At 35.2% G+C, this 19,064-nt stretch overlaps 1 protein-coding gene and 2 pseudogenes across 2 annotated transcripts; all 3 read left to right on the top strand.

Moving 5' to 3' along the window:
- Positions 1–340: 340 nt before the first annotated feature.
- LOC109125290 (uncharacterized) lies at positions 341–2,509 on the top strand (annotated as a pseudogene).
- Positions 2,510–2,676: 167 nt separating this feature from the next.
- LOC104790284 (pentatricopeptide repeat-containing protein At3g26540 pseudogene) lies at positions 2,677–6,088 on the top strand (annotated as a pseudogene). Its single transcript, XR_015560349.1, has 4 exons — positions 2,677–5,164; positions 5,490–5,576; positions 5,688–5,773; positions 5,900–6,088. The product of XR_015560349.1 is annotated as a pentatricopeptide repeat-containing protein At3g26540 pseudogene (transcript).
- Positions 6,089–11,607: 5,519 nt separating this feature from the next.
- On the top strand, positions 11,608–13,364 carry LOC104790283 (aquaporin TIP1-2). The gene is made up of 2 exons (XM_010515995.2): positions 11,608–12,416; positions 12,837–13,364. Exons 1-2 carry the CDS (start codon positions 12,030–12,032, stop codon positions 13,209–13,211), a joined length of 762 nt encoding a protein of 253 aa, XP_010514297.2. The 5' UTR covers positions 11,608–12,029; the 3' UTR covers positions 13,212–13,364.
- The last annotated feature ends 5,700 nt before the right edge of the window (positions 13,365–19,064 follow it).

The raw sequence follows: 19,064 nt of genomic DNA, 5'->3' as shown, positions 1-19,064 counted from the left end.
TTTTACCTACTAATGCAATAATGCATACAAGAAAAGATAAGACATCAATTGTTTGAACCTAAGATTTTGTAATAATATACAAAACTAAACTTTAGGGACAAGATCATGATTACTAAAAAAACAAATTTGTTTATCTTCTCTAAACGAGGTTACCAAGAAAACCAATAGTACCGCGATTGTAAATCAATAAAAAATAACTCATTTGGGGCCACTCAAACTCAAATATCGAGAACTTTTCTATAACAAAGAATATAAAAAGACCAAGCTTAGCTGTATTCCCAAGTTTTATATTCAAGATCAACAGAGTGTATGTGTAATATATTGCAAGAGGGAGAGACTGGGAAGAATAATATCACAAAAAAAATCCAATACCCGTTGTAGCAGCCATGAGTTCCATGGGTGTATTTCGTAAAGTGGAAATGGATGGAAAATCATATTTAGTATACACATCAATACAAACAGACCACCCAACCTCCTCCGATGAAGCTCTAGCAGTGGCTTCTAGCGGTGATGACCTCCTTCTCCAACCTCAATTTTTTTGTCCTCATGCTCGTATCAGATCTCATAAATTCATAGTAGAGAATAACTATGATGGTGTTGATTTCTTCAAGTTTCATCCATTCACTTCTTACCCTAACTTCCCAAGCACAAGAAGCGGTGATCAACAGGGTGAATCTTTGCTTGACTGCGACCACCATGGTATCTGTAAGCTCCCTGTACTCCCTCTGTTTTGGTGCAACAATAAAAAATCAGATTCTCAAGATTTTAAGTGTGGTGCATGCCAACTAGAAATTCTTAGTGTAAGCTATTATACATGCCTTGAATGTGAAGAGAAGTTTCACAAAGAATGTGTAGAGTCTCCTCTTAAGATTAAACACCCATCCCACCCCTTTCATTCTCTACGACTTTACAGTCATCCAATGCATATGGTTTGCGTTTGTTGTGGAAGACTTGTGTCCAACATGTTTTATCATTGTGCGACATGTGATTTGAGTATGGACCCGATTTGTGCAATGGAAACCATACCCTTTGTTTTAGACCATCCAAAAAGCCATCCCCACCCTCTCACCTTTTTCCCTACACAAGCTTCTCTAGTTTGCAATATTTGTGCCCTTGTTAAGAAGCTTGATCCCACATACATATGTATCCAATGTGTCTTCGTCATTCATAAAGATTGTATCGGTTACCCACATGTTATAAGAATATCTCGACACCAACACCGTATCTCATTTACCTCTTCTCTACCATCGGGGAAGTTGTCTTGCGGAGTCTGTCGTCAACAGGTTGACAACAACTATGGAGCATACTCTTGCAAGAAATGTGATGATTATTTTGTACATTCAAAATGTGCGTTTCATAGACACGTGTGGGATGGAAAAGAACTCGAAGGAGTATCAGAAGAAGATGATATAATAGATGATGGTGAGCCGTTCGAGAGGATAGCTGATGGAATCATACTCCATCAGCTATCCTCTCGAACGGCTCCATCACCACAATCACTATCTACGACTTGAGATCAGCAGAGTTTATGATGAAAATAAGTCTTGTGGAGGGTGTGCTCTTCCGATCTACGAAGGTCAATTCTATTCATGTATGGAATGTGACTTTATCCTTCATGAAAGTTGTGCAAATGCTCCACGTGTGAAACGACATCCCTTACATCCACATCCACTTACACTAAATGTTGCGACAAAGGAGCTTGGTAATAACGAAGGCATATACCATTGTAGTGTTTGTGGTCGTAACGGTACTGGCTTCTTCTATGACCATCAGGTAGGAGAAGGAAGATTCCAGCTAGATTTAAGGTGCGCCTTCATTAGCGAACCATTTGAATATGAATGCCACAAATATCCCTTGTTCATAGCTTCGGAGCTAGAGAAAAAAGTACGGTGTCAAACATGCAGAGGAAAAAGCTATTCAAAGTTAAATTGCATGGAATGCGATTATGTTATATGTTTTCGTTGCGTTACCTTCCCATACAAGGTAAGATACAAGCATGACAGTCATTTTCTTAAAATATGTGATGGGAAAAAAAGGCAAGTGATGAACCAGACTGGTGTGAGATTTGCGAAGGCAAAATAGAAGAAGTAAAAGAAAGAGAGTCTCCGTGGGACGAAAGAAAAGAAATGCGGTATTATAAATGCAATGAGTGTTGCACGACTCTTCATGTTGAATGTTTACTTGGGAGAGACATGTACAAAGATTACATTTCTTTTTCTAAGCACTCGCTAGGAAATGAAGGTTCAAAATGGACAGATGTTATAATTCTTCTCAGCAGTTCCTCTCTCGACCAATATGCACTGGATGTATGCGCCGTTGTCCATTACCAATAGTTTTCAAAGGCTACAACACAATATTTTGTTCTTGGGATTGTATTGGATATGGCGACGTGGTGACCGAGCTTCCATCGAGTTATCCTTTTTTCTCTATCACAGAAGTAGACTTAAACTGAAGTATGCTGGTATTTCACTTTTGTCAATCATTGTTTAATAAATTATTTAGTTTACAATGAGCAGATGAAGTTTGATCTATGGCATAGTGAAGTAATCTTTGCCTTGTATTTAAAACAGCTGAGTTGCATAGAAACATCTAAATCACTTTGCAAATCTTAAGCCCAACCCGTTTAAGGCCCAACAAAACCTTATATACATTAAACGACGTCGTTTTTTCCGTTCCGCTCTTGTATGATCAAACCTTTCAATACTGTTTTAAAATCTTCGTTGTTACGCGTGAATCATCCCTTATCGGGGTTTTAGGTTGCGGGGTTTTAGGGTCTCTGTGTCTCAACCTTTAAACTTACTTGTATAAGATTCAGATAGCTTACAAGTTACAGTGATCTGTTAAAGTCTCAATCTTTGCAGGGAACCATGGCAGTGACCGGAGTTGCTTCTGTCTTTAACCGTATTCTGAAACAAGATAAAACCCACAAGCGTGTTATCCCTACCCGACCCAAGTTTACAGTGACCCGTCAAATCATTGAGCACCTCGAAGGCGGCAGTGTATCGAAAGCCGTCTCTGTTCTCTTTGCTTCTCCAGAGCCAGTTTCGTACTGGCTATACGAGCGTCTTCTCCGTTGCTGTTCCTCGAAGTCACTAGTTGTGCAAGCCCGTAAGGTCCAATCCCATTTAGTAACTTTCTCTCCGTTTCCTCCGATTTTTTTATTGAATAGAGCTATTGAGGCTTATGGGAAATGTGGGTGTGTGGATGATGCACGTGAACTGTTTGAGCAAATGCCTGAACGAGATGGTGGGTCTTGGAACGCTGTGATTACAGCTTGTGCCCTAAACGGTGTCTCGGATGAGGTGTTTCGTACGTTTCGTAGGATGAGTAGGGATGGAGTACGAGCTACAGAGAATTCTTTTGCTGGTGTGTTTAAGTCTTGTGGTTTAGTCTTGGACCTGAGGTTATTAAAGCAGCTTCATTGTTCTGTTGTGAAGTATGGGTATTCGGGTAATGTGGATTTGGAGACTTCGGTTGTTGATGTTTACGGGAAGTGTGGAGTTATGAGTGATGCGAGGAGAGTGTTTGATGAGATTGGAAACCCTAGTGATGTTTCGTGGAATGTGATTGTGCGGCGGTATCTAGAGATGGGTTTTAATGATGAGGCGGTGGGGATGTTCTTTAAGATGCTAGAGTTGAATGTGAGACCTTTGAATCATACGGTTTCTAGTGTTATGTTAGCTTGTTCAAGATCCTTGGCCCTTGAGGTGGGAAAGGTGATCCACGCCATTGCTGTCAAAATTTGTGTTGTGGAAGATACAGTTGTGTCTACTTCTATCTTTGATATGTATGTGAAATGTGACAGATTGGAGAGTGCTCGCAGAGCATTTGACCAAACCAAATCAAAAGATTTGAAATCTTGGACTTCGGCCATGTCGGGATATGCAATGAGTGGTATAACTAGAGAGGCAAGGGAGCTCTTTGATCTGATGCCTGAACGGAATATAATCTCATGGAATGCAATGTTGGGTGGATATGTACGTGCTCATGAATGGGATGAGGCACTGGATTTTCTCACTTTGATGCGCAAGGAGGTTGAAGATATTGATAATGTCACTCTTGTCTGGATTCTAAATGTCTGCTCAGGTGTCTCAGATGTTCAGATGGGGAAGCAAGCTCATGCTTTTATGTACCGACATGGATATGATGTGAATGTAATTGTAGCCAATGCACTTCTTGATATGTACGGAAAATGTGGTGCCTTGCAGAGTGCCAATGTTTGGTTCCGACAAATGAGTGAACTAAGGGATGAGGTTTCATGGAATGCTTTATTGACTGGTGTAGCTCGAGTTGGCAGGAGTGAACAAGCCTTATCTTTCTTTGAAGGAATGCAAGTGGAGGCCAAACCTAGCAAATACACACTCGCAACGCTCTTAGCAGGTTGTGCAAACATTCCTGCTTTAAATATAGGCAAAGCAATCCACGGGTTCTTGATCAGAAATGGTTATAACATTGATGTTGTTATACGGGGTGCTATGGTTGACATGTATTCCAAATGCCGATGTTTCGACTATGCTATTGACGTATTCAAAGAGGCAGCTACACGGGACTTGATTCTATGGAACTCTATTATCCGTGGATGTTGTCGTAATGGAAGAAGCAAGGAAGTCTTTGAGTTGTTCATGCTTTTGGAAGATGAAGGAGTTAAGCCTGACCATGTCACCTTTTTGGGAATCTTACAAGCTTGCATACGTGAAGGTCATGTCGAACTCGGTTTTCAATATTTCAGTTCTATGAGCACCAAATACCTTATATCACCACAGGTTGAGCATTATGATTGTATGGTTGAACTCTACTGCAAGTATGGATGTTTGCATCAGCTTGAAGAATTTCTCCTCTTGATGCCTTTTGATCCACCTATTCAAATGCTGACAAGTATATATGATGCTTGCCAAAGATACGGCTGGAAAAAATTAGGAGCATGGGCTGCTAAACGGCTTGATGAGTGATCATCACCTTCAGCCAACATGTATGACTGGAACAAAGAAATTGTGTCCTGCAGTCATGTCGGAGCATATGCATTCAGAAGGATTACAGAAAAATCCGGTGTCTTTTGAAGACCAGGAAGAGCAACGGGAATGAAGCTGTTAAAAGAGGACGTGAACAGATTAGAGAGACAGCATTAGTCTATCCTGACTCTCGAAATCATTTGTTTCTTCAGAAGGTAATCACAAATTCTCTACTCTTTTTTTTTCAATTGCTTCTCATGGAGTGTGTGTTCGCCTAGTTCTCACTATTTGTATTCATTGATCACATTTCGTTTTTCCTTGGTAACTCTATGTTCTACTTCTAGGTAGTGCTTTGGTGCCTTGGTGGTGACTATCTGATCACTGGTCTCTTTTGTAATTAATATCTTGCGTTATGTAGTAGTTCCCAGTCAGTGCTAGATTGAAGATTGTATAAAGATATCTGTTAATGAATGAGCAGAAGTGTTTTCAATCTGTCAGTTTTGCTTCTCAAATTCATTACACTGTTTTGATTGAAATCAGGCAAAAGGATTTGTCTTAACCCCAAAACAAGCCAGAGCAATAGAGCTCTGAGTCTTTTCGCTTTGAATGCCTTAGACCCCAGATATGGTAAGCTTGCAAGTCTTCTTTATGGTCCATATGGTATTTGATGCTGCTATATTCATGGTCAAAAGTTAGAAAGAAGTTTGATGTTTGAGGTTTTAAATTTTTTGTGATCAGTGATCAGATGTGTCCAAGCAAGTTCTTCTGCAGTTCCTTGATGAAGCGACAGCTACAAAGCTTACGATTTGGCTTCCATCCATAGGGTAAAGTTATTCACTCTCATGCAAATAGAGTGTATAAATATTGCAGCTTGATCTCGACTTTTCCCATTTTTGTAACCAATTTAACACCATTTTTTGTTTGTTTAATCTCTGTTTCTATATTCACAGTCTTGAGGTTTAAAGAATTCAGATGTGTATACCAAGCGCAGCTCTGGACGTTGAGGGCTTCATATTGATCTTCAATGGTAGTATCTAGGAATTTGATATTGGTTTAGTTTGCTATTCAAGATTGATATCAAATATCAAAATACAGTATGTATATTTTACACAAATTTATAGAAAAATGACTGCTTTTTTTTCGGCTGTAGCATTTGAAACATAATAAACAAGTAGTTCATAAAAATAAAAAGTTAACCCAACATTTGCCGCTAGAAGTAGAACAACACCATGGGCCACATTATTTAAATCGTTCGAATGTAGGTCTGTGGTTCCCCTCCTAAACCACGTTAGCCTCCTGAGGAGGCGGTTGAAGCCGCAGTTGAGCCTCAACCAGAGACGTGGGATTGGGAATGGTTCCTTCCGCAGCATTGGTTCCATCCAAAGCATCCACACATGTTTGCAACACCAAGTGAGTACTGTCCCCTTGCCAAACACGTGGGAATGGTTCCCTCCCCATCCACATGTTTGCATTGCAACCTTGGTGATTTTAGTTATGACTCTAAACTCCACTGTTACGTCATAACTAAAATGTCCAATGTGTTGAAGAAGCAACAGCCCGAATCATTTACGGGGATCAGGGTTTAGCCATGACCGGCACACTTTCAGTCCTTCCTTGAGTTCATTTAATGATGGACCTTCCCCACCAGACACTTTCAAAAGTCTGAAGAACTCTTTGTGTTCCTCTTCAAGTTCAAACCGTTCTGTCGGCATTGGGTCTATGTTTAACCTCGTCATATGAGTAAATTCATTCAACCCAAACCTGATAGGTTGACCACCAACGACAAACCAAAGCTCCTTCTTATGTACCCTTAACTAGTTACATAGTAGGAAATGTACTAGCTTACCAGACTAGAAAAATTGGCTATCAACTAGCTTAGAGATTATTCCAATAAGTAGATCCTTCGTTTTTTCCCACACATCCTGTTCTATTGCTTCCCTAATCGCAGGGAATTCTCCCATCCTGAAATTGGTATTAATTTCTCTTAACTCTAGATTAGAGTTTCCTTCCGCGTATAATCTTGGGGGATAATCCCTTGCTTGTTCTTCAGAAATATTCACCATCGACATCTGATAAATAATATAATTTATAAGTAAATCATAAAATAAATCAGCCATAACATAAAACAAACTCATACACAAAGCATAACATAACTCAGATCTAAAGCACAAAATAACTCAGTCACCAATACAAAACTCAGTCGTAACTCAGCCGCAAAATAAAATAAATCAGCCATCGAAATCAAATAGATCTAACAAATCAGACGTAAACCCTAAAAGTAAATCATCCATTGAATCAAATATATCTAACAAATCAGCCGTCATTAACGACAGCGACAGTCAGCCGTAAATCATCGATAAAAACCCACATTCAGCCGGAAAACTCGAAACTAAACACTCGACACATACCGGAACGTTTAAACGAAGACGAACACGACAACGAAGATAGAGAGAGAGCGACGACGAAGATAGAGAGAGAGCGACGACGAAGAGAGAGAGAGAGAGAGAGAGAGAGAGAGAGAGAGAGAGAGAGAGAGAGAGAGAGAGAGAGAGAGAGCAAAGACGGTGAGAGATGACGGCGAGAGATTGACGGCAAGAGAGTGGACAATGACAGAGTATCGCCGGCGACGAGAGACGACGAGAGAGTTTTTTTTTTAATTTCGCGGTTTGTGAACAGTGAAAACTATTCACTTTCCCTCTCTTTGATATAAACAAGAAAAAACAATTGTCGATCTAAAAAAACTGCTTAGTGATGTGTTAAATTATATCTGATGTGTATTTTAATTTGCTGATATGTATATATATTTTTTTTACTCAAAATCAAAAAACTAAACCCAATGAGTAAATTGTAATTACACTCAGGATATTAAACATTTGAGTAATTTTCAAAAGATTGTTAGATATGGTAATAAACCTTTGGATAATTATTTCTTTGATTAATGATAAAATAATACGAATTAGTATTTGTGATCAAAAATATACATTCAATCGATATGTTTTGTGGGTTATTAGTGTTGCATAATATTCAACATTATTATAAGATTTCTAAACCATCTAATTACGCTGATTAAAAACATTTGCATCAAATTACAAGAAGAAAACAACTTTTGTCGTCGTCTATTGCATTATTGTTATATTCATCAAGATCATCTTATAAAGTAGACACAACATGTACTATATACGTTGCAATTTTCGTGTATCAATGATTGATAAAAAATCATATACTATAAACTTTTTAACTCCAAAAAAGTGATATTATTAGTCAACCAAAAGACAAGAGCACTTCTACGCCATTTCTGTGTGTCTTGTATATCAAATAAATTAACTCATATAGTTTTCTTTCTAAGCCCTATCTAAAACTTTGAAGAAGCCAAACATGTACACTTACACGTGGTGCACGTATACCCGACCATGACCTTTTTATTTCTCTTGTTTATTAGCTTACGGACGTATTAAAAGTTCATCAAATGATTAGATGCTCTCATTAGTTTTAATTATTTAAACTAATCTGTTTGTTATGCATAATGAGATCATAAGTTTTGTTAGCCGTATCCTAAAAGCATATTCTTCTTGCCAGTTTTGTAACGAAGTGGTCAGTCTTCTTTTGGCATATTATATGCAGTCTAAATTAATTAGTCCAATTCTTATAATTATCTAAATTAGCTAAAGATAACTTTAACAATTCCAGTTTTTCTTAAAAATGATGCAATCCACAGGAAAATAATATTTTATGTAGCCTTGTAATTAAATAAAGCATATATAATTATGACAATTTAAACTTTCTGTATATTTTAAGATTTTACAGTTAGAAAAAAGAATGGTGTTTAGTGTTTTTACTTTACAGTTAAATATTTACTGGATATGACTGTTTTGTAATCGCAAAAATCACAAATTGATGTCAATAATAATTCAAGGATTCCTATCTATAATTAAAGAAAAACGTCACTTCAATTTTCAAAAAAATTACTTTAAATCTGAAAATTTGATACATTTTGTATACAGCATTTCTAATCCTATTTAATCTCGTTCACTAATCACACAAAACAAGGCCTTCTACACTAACTATATTTTGGGTCTGAATGGTAATTGCGGTCGAGGCGGACAAATCCGTTTGCGGATCAGACCGCTCTGTTTTAAGTATGGACAACAGACTGCAGTGGTCCAACTCTATTGGTAAAGAAAAGCGGTCCATAGTTAGTCCGCTGCGGTTTTATTTCTGTTTTCTGTATACCGCACTACTACAAACTACACATGATAAATGGTAAATAAAAATCAGTCTGATCCGCAGATGGATTGTCCGTCCCAACCGCTCCAACCATTCACATGTACCGCGCTTTCTAATATCACCATTTGAATTTTCATCAATGTAAATGTCAGTTTATATATAAATACTTTGTTTGGTCAAGATATAAATATATTTATATCTTAAAATTTGAGCATGTATATTTGATTTGATTATTTATGTTAATGTGTGGAGAACTTGAGAGGTCCAAAAACCCCACCGGCCATGGTGTCAGGCCGGCGATAATGGAGAAAAAAGTTTCACGTCACGGACCTGTCCACATTATTGTGTTCTTGTATAATAATTAGTTTGATTTGACAATAGTGAATAATAATGTTTTGTTTTCTGAACATTTTAAAGTGATAACGATTGTGATTAATTACTCGTTTCTACGAAATATGAGGTGTATTATTTTCGTAATAACGAAAAGACAAAAATGATATAAAAACGAATAAAAACAAGAATTTTTTAAAAAAAAAAACTCTCAATTTTTTAAACTGTTTCTTCACTTTCTTCTATCTATTTTTTTTTTGTACATTTTTTTAACTATTTACGTACTGCAAAACTAATTTTTTTTCCCCACTAGATTGTTTTGTACTTCTTTGTGGTATCAATTGAACTCAACATTTCAAAATTTAGATGATTAACAGTCGAACGATTGCTAACTAATTGGGTTATTGACAAAAAGTGGAACCAAGATGACACAAAATTTATAATCACAATCACATTTATAGTCTACTATGATGAATTATGATATTATTAAAATCAATTTCTTGAATCTTATACTAAAATATGTATAAAAAGATTGAGAAACACCAAAAATTCACAAATATATATATTTTTTACAAAAGAAATTAAATCAAGTTTAAGAAAATCAAAAACAATTTTAATACTTTTTTATTAAACATTAGGAATCACAAACATAAATTAAATATAGAGAATATCTGACTTTTTGTGGAGTTTTAGGATTCATAACTTTTAAACTTAGGACCTATGTTGCATGGAAACTCTTTTGAGGTGCGTTTCCCGTTTCCGAAACGTTTCGGAAACGGAAACTCATGGAAACTCGGAAACAAGGCACAGAAACACGTTTCCTAAAAATCCCAGTTTGGAAACACGATGGAAACTCCATTTCTGTTTTGGAAACACGTTGGAAACGCGAAGGAAACTCTTTTTTATAATTTTGAAATTTAATAAATAAATAATATAATTTCAACTCTTAAATAATATGTTACCTGTCTGTGATCAACTCTGCAATAAATAATATAATTTCAACACAAACAGTCTATGATCAATTCTGTAATAATATGTTACAGTTTTTAATTAAACTATTTAATATTTATGTTTTGAATTTGTGTTGTTTCAGAATTTTTTTTATTATGATTTTTATGTTTAGGGATTTATTATATCTATATTATATATATATAGATATATAAATATATATCTATATATATATATATATACGTTTCCATTACCTATTTTTCAAAAAAACCCGTTTCCCGTTTCCGAAACGTTTCGTTTCCGTGTTTCTGTTTCCGTTTCCATGCAACATAGCTTAGGACTATCTTATTTTAGAAAAAAAAAAATTTACAAAAAGATTTAGACCAGACTTCTTTTTTTTTAAATGAGAGAATATTGGAGGAAAAATAAGATGGGAAAATTAATGGAAAGAAAGGTCTTAAAAGTGGAAGAGGGTAAGGACAGGCTGGCACTTGTGATTGGTCAGTGACAAATCCAGCTGTAACCCATTCACTAACCTTATCTCTCTCCCTTAGCCGACGGACACGTGATCAATTAGACCCCACCCATGTGACTTTTTTTTTATCCCTAACCGTCGCGGTTCGGGACAAACCGGCTTATTGGTCTGGTTCGACCCCCTAAATATCTTGTGTCTGAAACCCCTCAACCTCAATCCAATTAGGCGATTGTTAAACCCACACTCACCCATTTCTTTTTTTTTTCTTTTTTTTTTTTTCAGTTTTTGATATCATCTATTACATTAATATTTACTGACTAATTAAAAATATTGTAAATGGTAGTATCTATTATATGCAAGAGGTATATATTGTAAATGGTAGTATATATTATATGCAAGAGGTATATAACATTGTAAATGGTAGTATATAATATTACATTATACAGAGGTTAAATTTTTTTACAAAATACAGAACTTTTATAATAAATGATGTAACATTTGCTGGAAAATCCTAAGTATATTGTACTATTTTTAGAATAGAAAATCTAATTGGTAAGACATACCTATCTTAGACGATTCAATATATAGTATGTTAGGATTTTCCAGCAAACTTTTCATCTAATTTTCTATAAAAAATTTCTATTCTATAAAAAAACGACTGTCTCACATACTCTGTATAATAAAGATGTATTCAAGTAAAACATATGTTGAAACTTGAAACGCCAACATAAATAACGAAAAAAATGCGATCATATTTTTTACTGTGTAATGTATTACTATTTTAATCTACTAAAATAAATTATTATAGATCATCTAATGGCTCTCTATTGTTAATGTTTTTCAGCGTTAAATATCAAAATTACGTGTTAAATTATGGCTAAAATACCATCATATATATACCCTCTAGTTTTAACTTTTAACACCCGGTAAAAAAAAAAAAAAAATCGTTTATGTGACATGAAATGGATTAGATAGATCATACTTGGCTAGCTATATATATATATATACCTCCAACACAAAAGAAAAACCAAACCAATCATCTCACAAAAGCCATCACTCTCTACCAAAAGCTTTAACCTCAGCCGTTCGATCTTTCTCCGACCATGCCGACCAGAAACATAGCCATTGGTGGAGTCCAACAAGAGGTCACTCACCCCGACGCACTTAGAGCGGCGCTCGCTGAGTTTATCTCGACTTTGATCTTTGTATTCGCCGGTTCAGGCTCCGGAATTGCTTACAACAAGCTCACTAACTATGGAGCCACCACTCCTTCCGGCCTCGTCGCAGCTGCCTTAGCTCATGCTTTCGGTCTTTTCGTCGCTGTTTCAGTCGGCGCTAACATCTCCGGTGGTCATGTTAACCCCGCTGTTACCTTCGGTGCCTTCGTCGGTGGTAACATCACTCTCCTCCGTGGTCTTCTTTACTGGATTGCTCAGCTTCTTGGCTCAGTCGCCGCTTGTTTCCTCCTTAGCTTTGCCACCGGTGGCGAGGTAACTTCACTTACTTCTTGCCCTACTAATTAAATTGGTTTAGTGTTTCCGTTGAAAAAATACCCCAAGCAACTATAATCTAATCTAGTACTTATATGTCTGATCTGTGGTCTTACTCTGATTTGTGTCGAGCAAAAATGCAAATATGTTATTAGTTTTGTAATTATAAAACCATCCTAATCGTATGAATGCTAATTTTGTTCTTCCTACCATTTCTTGTCTGATGAAATGATTTTACTAGTATGGTTTCTCTGTTTTGTGGCATTGGTTCGAAATTATATTCAATTTAATTTTCGAACTGATTTTTTCGTTGGTTATCCATATTGAACATTCCAAATTTCCAACTCATTAAGACTCGTCCGTTTGACCTAACTTCTCCGGCAAGTACATAAACCTAAATTTCATATTACTATTTTTCAGGCAATTCCAGCGTTCGGTCTATCTGCTGGAGTCGGATCCTTAAACGGTTTGGTCTTCGAGATCGTGATGACCTTCGGGCTAGTCTACACCGTATACGCCACAGCCGTTGACCCAAAGAACGGTAGTCTCGGAACAATCGCACCAATCGCCATTGGTTTCATCGTTGGAGCTAACATCCTAGCCGGTGGAGCTTTCAGTGGAGCCTCAATGAACCCAGCCGTCGCTTTCGGACCAGCAGTCGTGAGCTGGACATGGACCAACCACTGGGTTTACTGGGCTGGCCCTCTCGTCGGTGGTGGACTCGCCGGACTCATCTACGAGTTCGTCTTCATCAACGGAAACGACCACGAGCAATTGCCCACCACCGATTACTGAAAATGCAGATTCACTGTTTCTTAATTTCATGAATTTTTCGTGATTTGTTTCCTATTTTGTATTGTAATGGGTTTCTGGCCGTTGGATCTTTTAAAATGAATCTTTTGTCTATGTGTATTTGGATTTGTTATTTGAGTTCTAATTTCCTTGGAATGTTCTTGTGCAATTATAAGGTATGAGTGTATGGTATAGTTAATGTTTATAACTGAGAAAACCAGGGAACGTGATCAGTTAGGTAAAAGGAGGTTTTCTCTTTATTTTAGGCTTTTTAAAGAGCCGTAGCTAATTAGATCAAAACTTTATGAGAAAATTAAAATGTTTTTTTTTAGAATGAATTATGAATGTGATTGTGTTTGATTTTATTTTAAAGAGATTTTATTTTAGTTCTATAAAAAGAATCGATTCATCTTTGATCTTTCAATTTATAGCATAACTCCACAAAGACAAGTCATGAGATCTCAATTTGGCGTTTTATTATTAAAGCGGAAGCAAAATACCAATCGGGGTTAGCAACGACATGTTTTTTTTTAGCAACGACATGTTTTGATCACTCACAGTATTATTATTTTTCTTCCAACATTTCGGCGGGAATATGTATGGACATTTTCGTCATTCGATTGTCAATTTGCTTGGTTTCGAAACGTGAATAGCAATAGATGGATGGGAATAGATTCGCTAAAATCTTGTGGGGTTCATTGGATAATAAAGTTCGTGAAACGATTGGACGCATGAACCATCTACCTCTAAAGAACCTACCCTACAAGCCAGGCCAGCCACAACATGATTTAATAGCTCTTCTGCTAAGAAACAAAAAGTTTATAAACTCTAGCAAACGCATACTGTTACCCTAATTTATTACACCAAAAATATATCCATCGTGTATCCAAAAACATCCAATCCTTCAGCTGAAGAGAAGACCAATGAAACCAAACCAAACCAAAACAGCACAAGCAATTGTCAAATTTTTGGATTTATAACGGTTCCATGCATGTGGATTGTGGTCTAATACATTGATCATTTTTTTTTGTTCTTTCTAATATATCAGATTGATTTTGATAGTGCATGTGGACGTAAAGATTTGCGAAGATATAAACTAGAACTAATACAACCAGCTAACTCTAGGCTTACCAAACCACGAACGAAGAATCAAAGGCAATAAATTATACACATGCAGATGCAGATGCAATTCATATATACGGCTATGCAATTACCATGTGCAGCGTTGGACTATTCGTACACCACACCATTACTTAATTGTTCCTACCATCTTTTTGGTTCTTTCCATATAAATCTATTCCATAATCTGACACACACAAACCCGTATATCTTCCCATTGACGGCATTTAAATAGAAAGAGAGAGAGAGGGAGATTGATGTCGGTAATTTCTTAGAAAAACGAAGAATAACACATGCAAAACTTAACATCTAAAAGAAACCTTGAAATCAGTTATCACCTAAACTTCAACTTAGATTCTAAAATTTTGGTTTTCTTGATGATGGACAAAATTTCTTTTACATTATAAGTAAAAAATATAGTAAATTTTAGATTTGGCTCGATAAAAATATGTGGGATACACTAATTGACTGAGAGAGCTATTCTGAAATAATTACAGCAGTGTGGCACATGGCTGATTTTTCATTTACGGTGCATCCCAGTCAATTTTGTTTAGTCTTGTTACTTAAATTTTGTTTCAGACAATGTAATAACAGTTTTCAAATATTGAACTGGTGATATGTTGGATTGTACCGGCTCTGTTTAAGAATAAAAAGAAAAAATTGGTAACACAAAAACAAGTTCACACTAAAACTCAAAACTAATTTTGAAATCTTATCTGGTATATAATTTTGAAATTTCAAACGTAATTAAAAACCTTTAAAGTTCATGTAGTATTATATATATTAGTAATTAGCGAACAAGTTTAATTTGCCAAAAAAAAAAAAGTAATTAGCGAACATAAAAATTATGCTTAATAGACTCACTATAATCATACGTACCACTACTCGAGTACTCAGTACTCACCATAATCACAGTTCCAAAATTCTCCGTGAAGCACGGGGTTAAGTCATTTAGAAGGTGGACAATCACAGAATTACATATACACTTTCCAATATTTCTTATATTATCATATTCATTGCCACAGATTAGAAAATTATGTTTTTTTCTCCCATTTTGCCTTTGTTTTGATTTGGACATCATTTTCCCATTTGTTTAGGATCATTTATGAAGCACAAAATTTTAGTCTTTTTTGAAAAATTTAAAAGTTGGCATGGCTTGGTCGGTTTGGAGCAAGTAAAGAGTTCAAAAATCTAATTCATTGAGACCACATATCTAAGTTTTTTGGTCGGTACGTTCACGTCCCCCCATCATTCTCCGACCAACTACGTCCACGTCTCTCTGTCTCTTCTACCCAATAAACGTAATCATTTTCAGGATTTTACACACATTTAATTTCTTAGGAAGTTATGCCCTACACCATAAAGTCACAATTTAGAGTAGAGAAAGGGCTAATTATGCTATATGTCGATATATAATAAGTAAAAAAATATTATGTGTGTGTTTGTGATTTTGTGTGGAGGATAAGTAAACAGTATACTGTTGTAAATTGTGAATTCCGATTTCAAAATATGAAAACTTATGACTATTTGTTCATAATGTTGTGTTAGTAAGATATATATATATATATATATATATATATATATATATATATGACCTCTTTCAGTTTTGGTGTAATTAAATATATTTTTTGTCTTTGAGAAAAATTTGGTAAAAATAATAAGAATATCTTAAATTTAATATATAAATATATATATATATATATATATATATATACTTGAAAAGTCTTAGTGAACAATATAGGTGTGCTTTTCAACATTTTCAATATTGCTTGTTCTATCTTCAATGCCTTATTTGTGCAAAAAATAAAGCATCAATTGTCTTTTGAAGATTTAATCTACTTTCAATATTCTAGAACAAATATTGTTTGATCAAAACAGCATGTAAATTACTGGTTTTGTCATGTAACATCCGACCTAATTAAACATCAGAATAATGCATCTTTTTACCCAAAAAAAAAACACAAATTAAATATTTTCAGTTAATAAACAAGACAATTAATCAACCTACAGATTTTCATTTGATAAAAAATATCAAGAAAACTAGAATGTAAAAAAATATCTAACATTATGGGTTAAATGTTTTGGACTCTCATATACTCAAATCATGGGGATGGGGACTTCAACATCTGGCATGATATTGGTTGGTTTGTACAATTTAATCTTGTCACTATAAAGTATCAACAAACACTCAAATCTTTTTTGTCATCGTTGTGACTTGTGAGTGAACGTTTATATCGCTCTCCCTACTCTTTGTCACCAGCAACCATTTTGACGTAAAAGAAAGAAAATAACGAACTCAAAAAATGAATTTGGGCTACAATAGTTGAAAAGATTGTAAGCCCATTTATTTTGTTATATGAATGATGGGATTCTCTGAAGAGGCGTTGTGAGAAGTTTCTCTTATACGGTTATACGAGGCCTGACCGAGTTCCAATGGGCAATGATCCAGGACAAAATATATAAATTTATGTCTTAAGGTTTGTCTTGTGGGTTTATTACTTGATTCTATATACATTCTCCAAAGTTTATGCAATGTAAAAGTTCGTGAAATTAATCAAATTTTAAAATAATAGCAACACACGGTAGTAAACGTTATAACTTTTCTCTAACTAATCCGTAACAAATTTACAAAAACAATATTAGGTTGATTGGTAATTTCATATTTCTATAAATGTAAGGAATCGGTTAAGTTCTTTTTGGAATCAAGGAGATTACTCGTACGACGATATGATGGTCTCGCCCTATGATTTGCCACTCGCATCCTATAGCACTTATCAAAGAGGATGGAGAACTGATTTATTTTGAGTGTTTTACATCCAAATCTTATATTTTGAGTATTTTCCAATCTTATATTGTAAAAACAGTTTATTTTGTTTGAATAAATTTTATATTGAATATTAAAAAATTTCGGTAATTCTTTGGTACACCACTCACAAAAATAATATCAACAACATTATCCTTATTTTTCGTACTATGTTTTTACTTTTTTTTTTACTATTCTAGTATCGTTTATGTTTCATTTATCCACTAAGTGGACTTATCCATTTGATGGTGGGAGTGGGACTACCCACACAAAACAAAATATGGGCTCATCAATCCTTTGCAATGCACCGAGTCGGAGTGGAAGCGTTGAATGTGTCTCATTCGATGCAAATTGCCTTTAATATAGCATGATTTCATATTTTACATTATAAATGCTTTTTTGCTAGATTCCAACATTTATTTGATAATGCTTTTTTTTGTTCTTTATAAAGACTGGTTTTATATTTGATAATGTTCATTCTACGCATTAAATTAAATACTAAATTATACTTTGTAACTTTCAACCGGCTTGTATGCAACTATGCATCATCTATATCGTAGACGATATACCTTATCGTCAGTGTTTGTTATCTTTTGTAATATCAGTTTAGTTGTCACATGTCACTTTCTTATTCATATTTTGATCTTAGCTTAAAACGTTTTACTTCTATTTTCTATGCGTATTCACTACCAGAAAACGAGAGCAGTACTCCATCAAATTAAGATTTGTAAATATTTATCTTCGGTTGAATCATTCACCAACTAATAATGTATTAGGCAACTATATAAATCATAAATCGCTTCTTCTCTTTTTTGTTTTTGTTTTTGTAAACGGAAAAAGGACAATAATATGTACTTTACTTAAAAATGATCCAAAGATTCCCACGTACATAACCGTAAAACAAAAGAAGTAAGAATTACATTGAACCAAAATAGTATGGATCAACAAAAAACACCTAAAAATGGGAATGCCTCGTTGGATACACGTATCACCCGTGCCATGCCAAATCGACAATTGCCTTGTATTTTGCAAAGTCGATCCAACTTGCTCAATTCAAGCCAACTCTCGTTATCCTAGTCACCTTTTTGGGTCCCAATACACCCTACATTAGAGGATCACAATCCATCAGTATGTGTGTGACTAGGCATTGAAGACTTTTAAAAAATTTGTAACTGACAATAGCATTTAAGTTGATTTTAAATTCGTTTTTGGATTTTAAACTTTTGGTTATTTGAATTTTACGGTGGATGAATCTTATGGATTTCTTATGGGACAAGCTGTTAACTAGACTAAAGTTCAAGTCTTTTATCGTCTTCAACTTTTATTAAAAATTTACAGTTAAGATTTTATTATTCAATTTCTCTCCGCTCTCCGTTTTTTAGGTAACACTCTCCAAAATTTCAATTCTGTGCAAATCCATTTTTTAGTCTTCAAGGGTGTTGTTTTTGGGTCCAACTATAAAACTTCCTTCGTAAATGTTCGGTAACAATTAAACTACCCCTTAAAAACAAAAAAGAAGATGTCCTAGGATATGGAAAATTGGTCATAATCAATATAAATTCACAGTTTACATCATGCATTAGTTTTTTTTTCCTTTTCACTCTCTACCGACAAAGAGTTCGTCCTAGCCATCAACAACCTTTAGATTTGCATTTGCCCTCTCTGATGGTCGGTGCTCCCCGCCGTTGCTGTGAGAGGGTATCTTAGTCTCTCTATAATTTGCCTTTCGTTTGCAGTTCTTTTGGCTTTCGAGTGGGGAACCATCAATCTGTTTCAAGTAGTGGTTCTGAGATTTTGTGGAAGCGGTCGAGTGGTTAGAAAGTTTGTTTGGGTGGTTCTTGTAAAGAAGATGGAGGTGGATCTGTTAGATCTACGATGTAAGTCATGAAAAATTACCTTTTTTGCTCTCCGACCTAGATCTGGTTCCCGCTCTG

The sequence above is a fragment of the Camelina sativa genome, chromosome 6 (genome assembly GCF_030686135.1).
Source record: "Camelina sativa cultivar CO46 ecotype springtype chromosome 6, ASM3068613v1".
Classification (NCBI taxonomy): Eukaryota; Viridiplantae; Streptophyta; class Magnoliopsida; order Brassicales; family Brassicaceae; genus Camelina; species Camelina sativa.
Note: the sequence above shows the minus strand (reverse complement) of the source record. Positions and strands in the feature narration are given on the sequence as shown.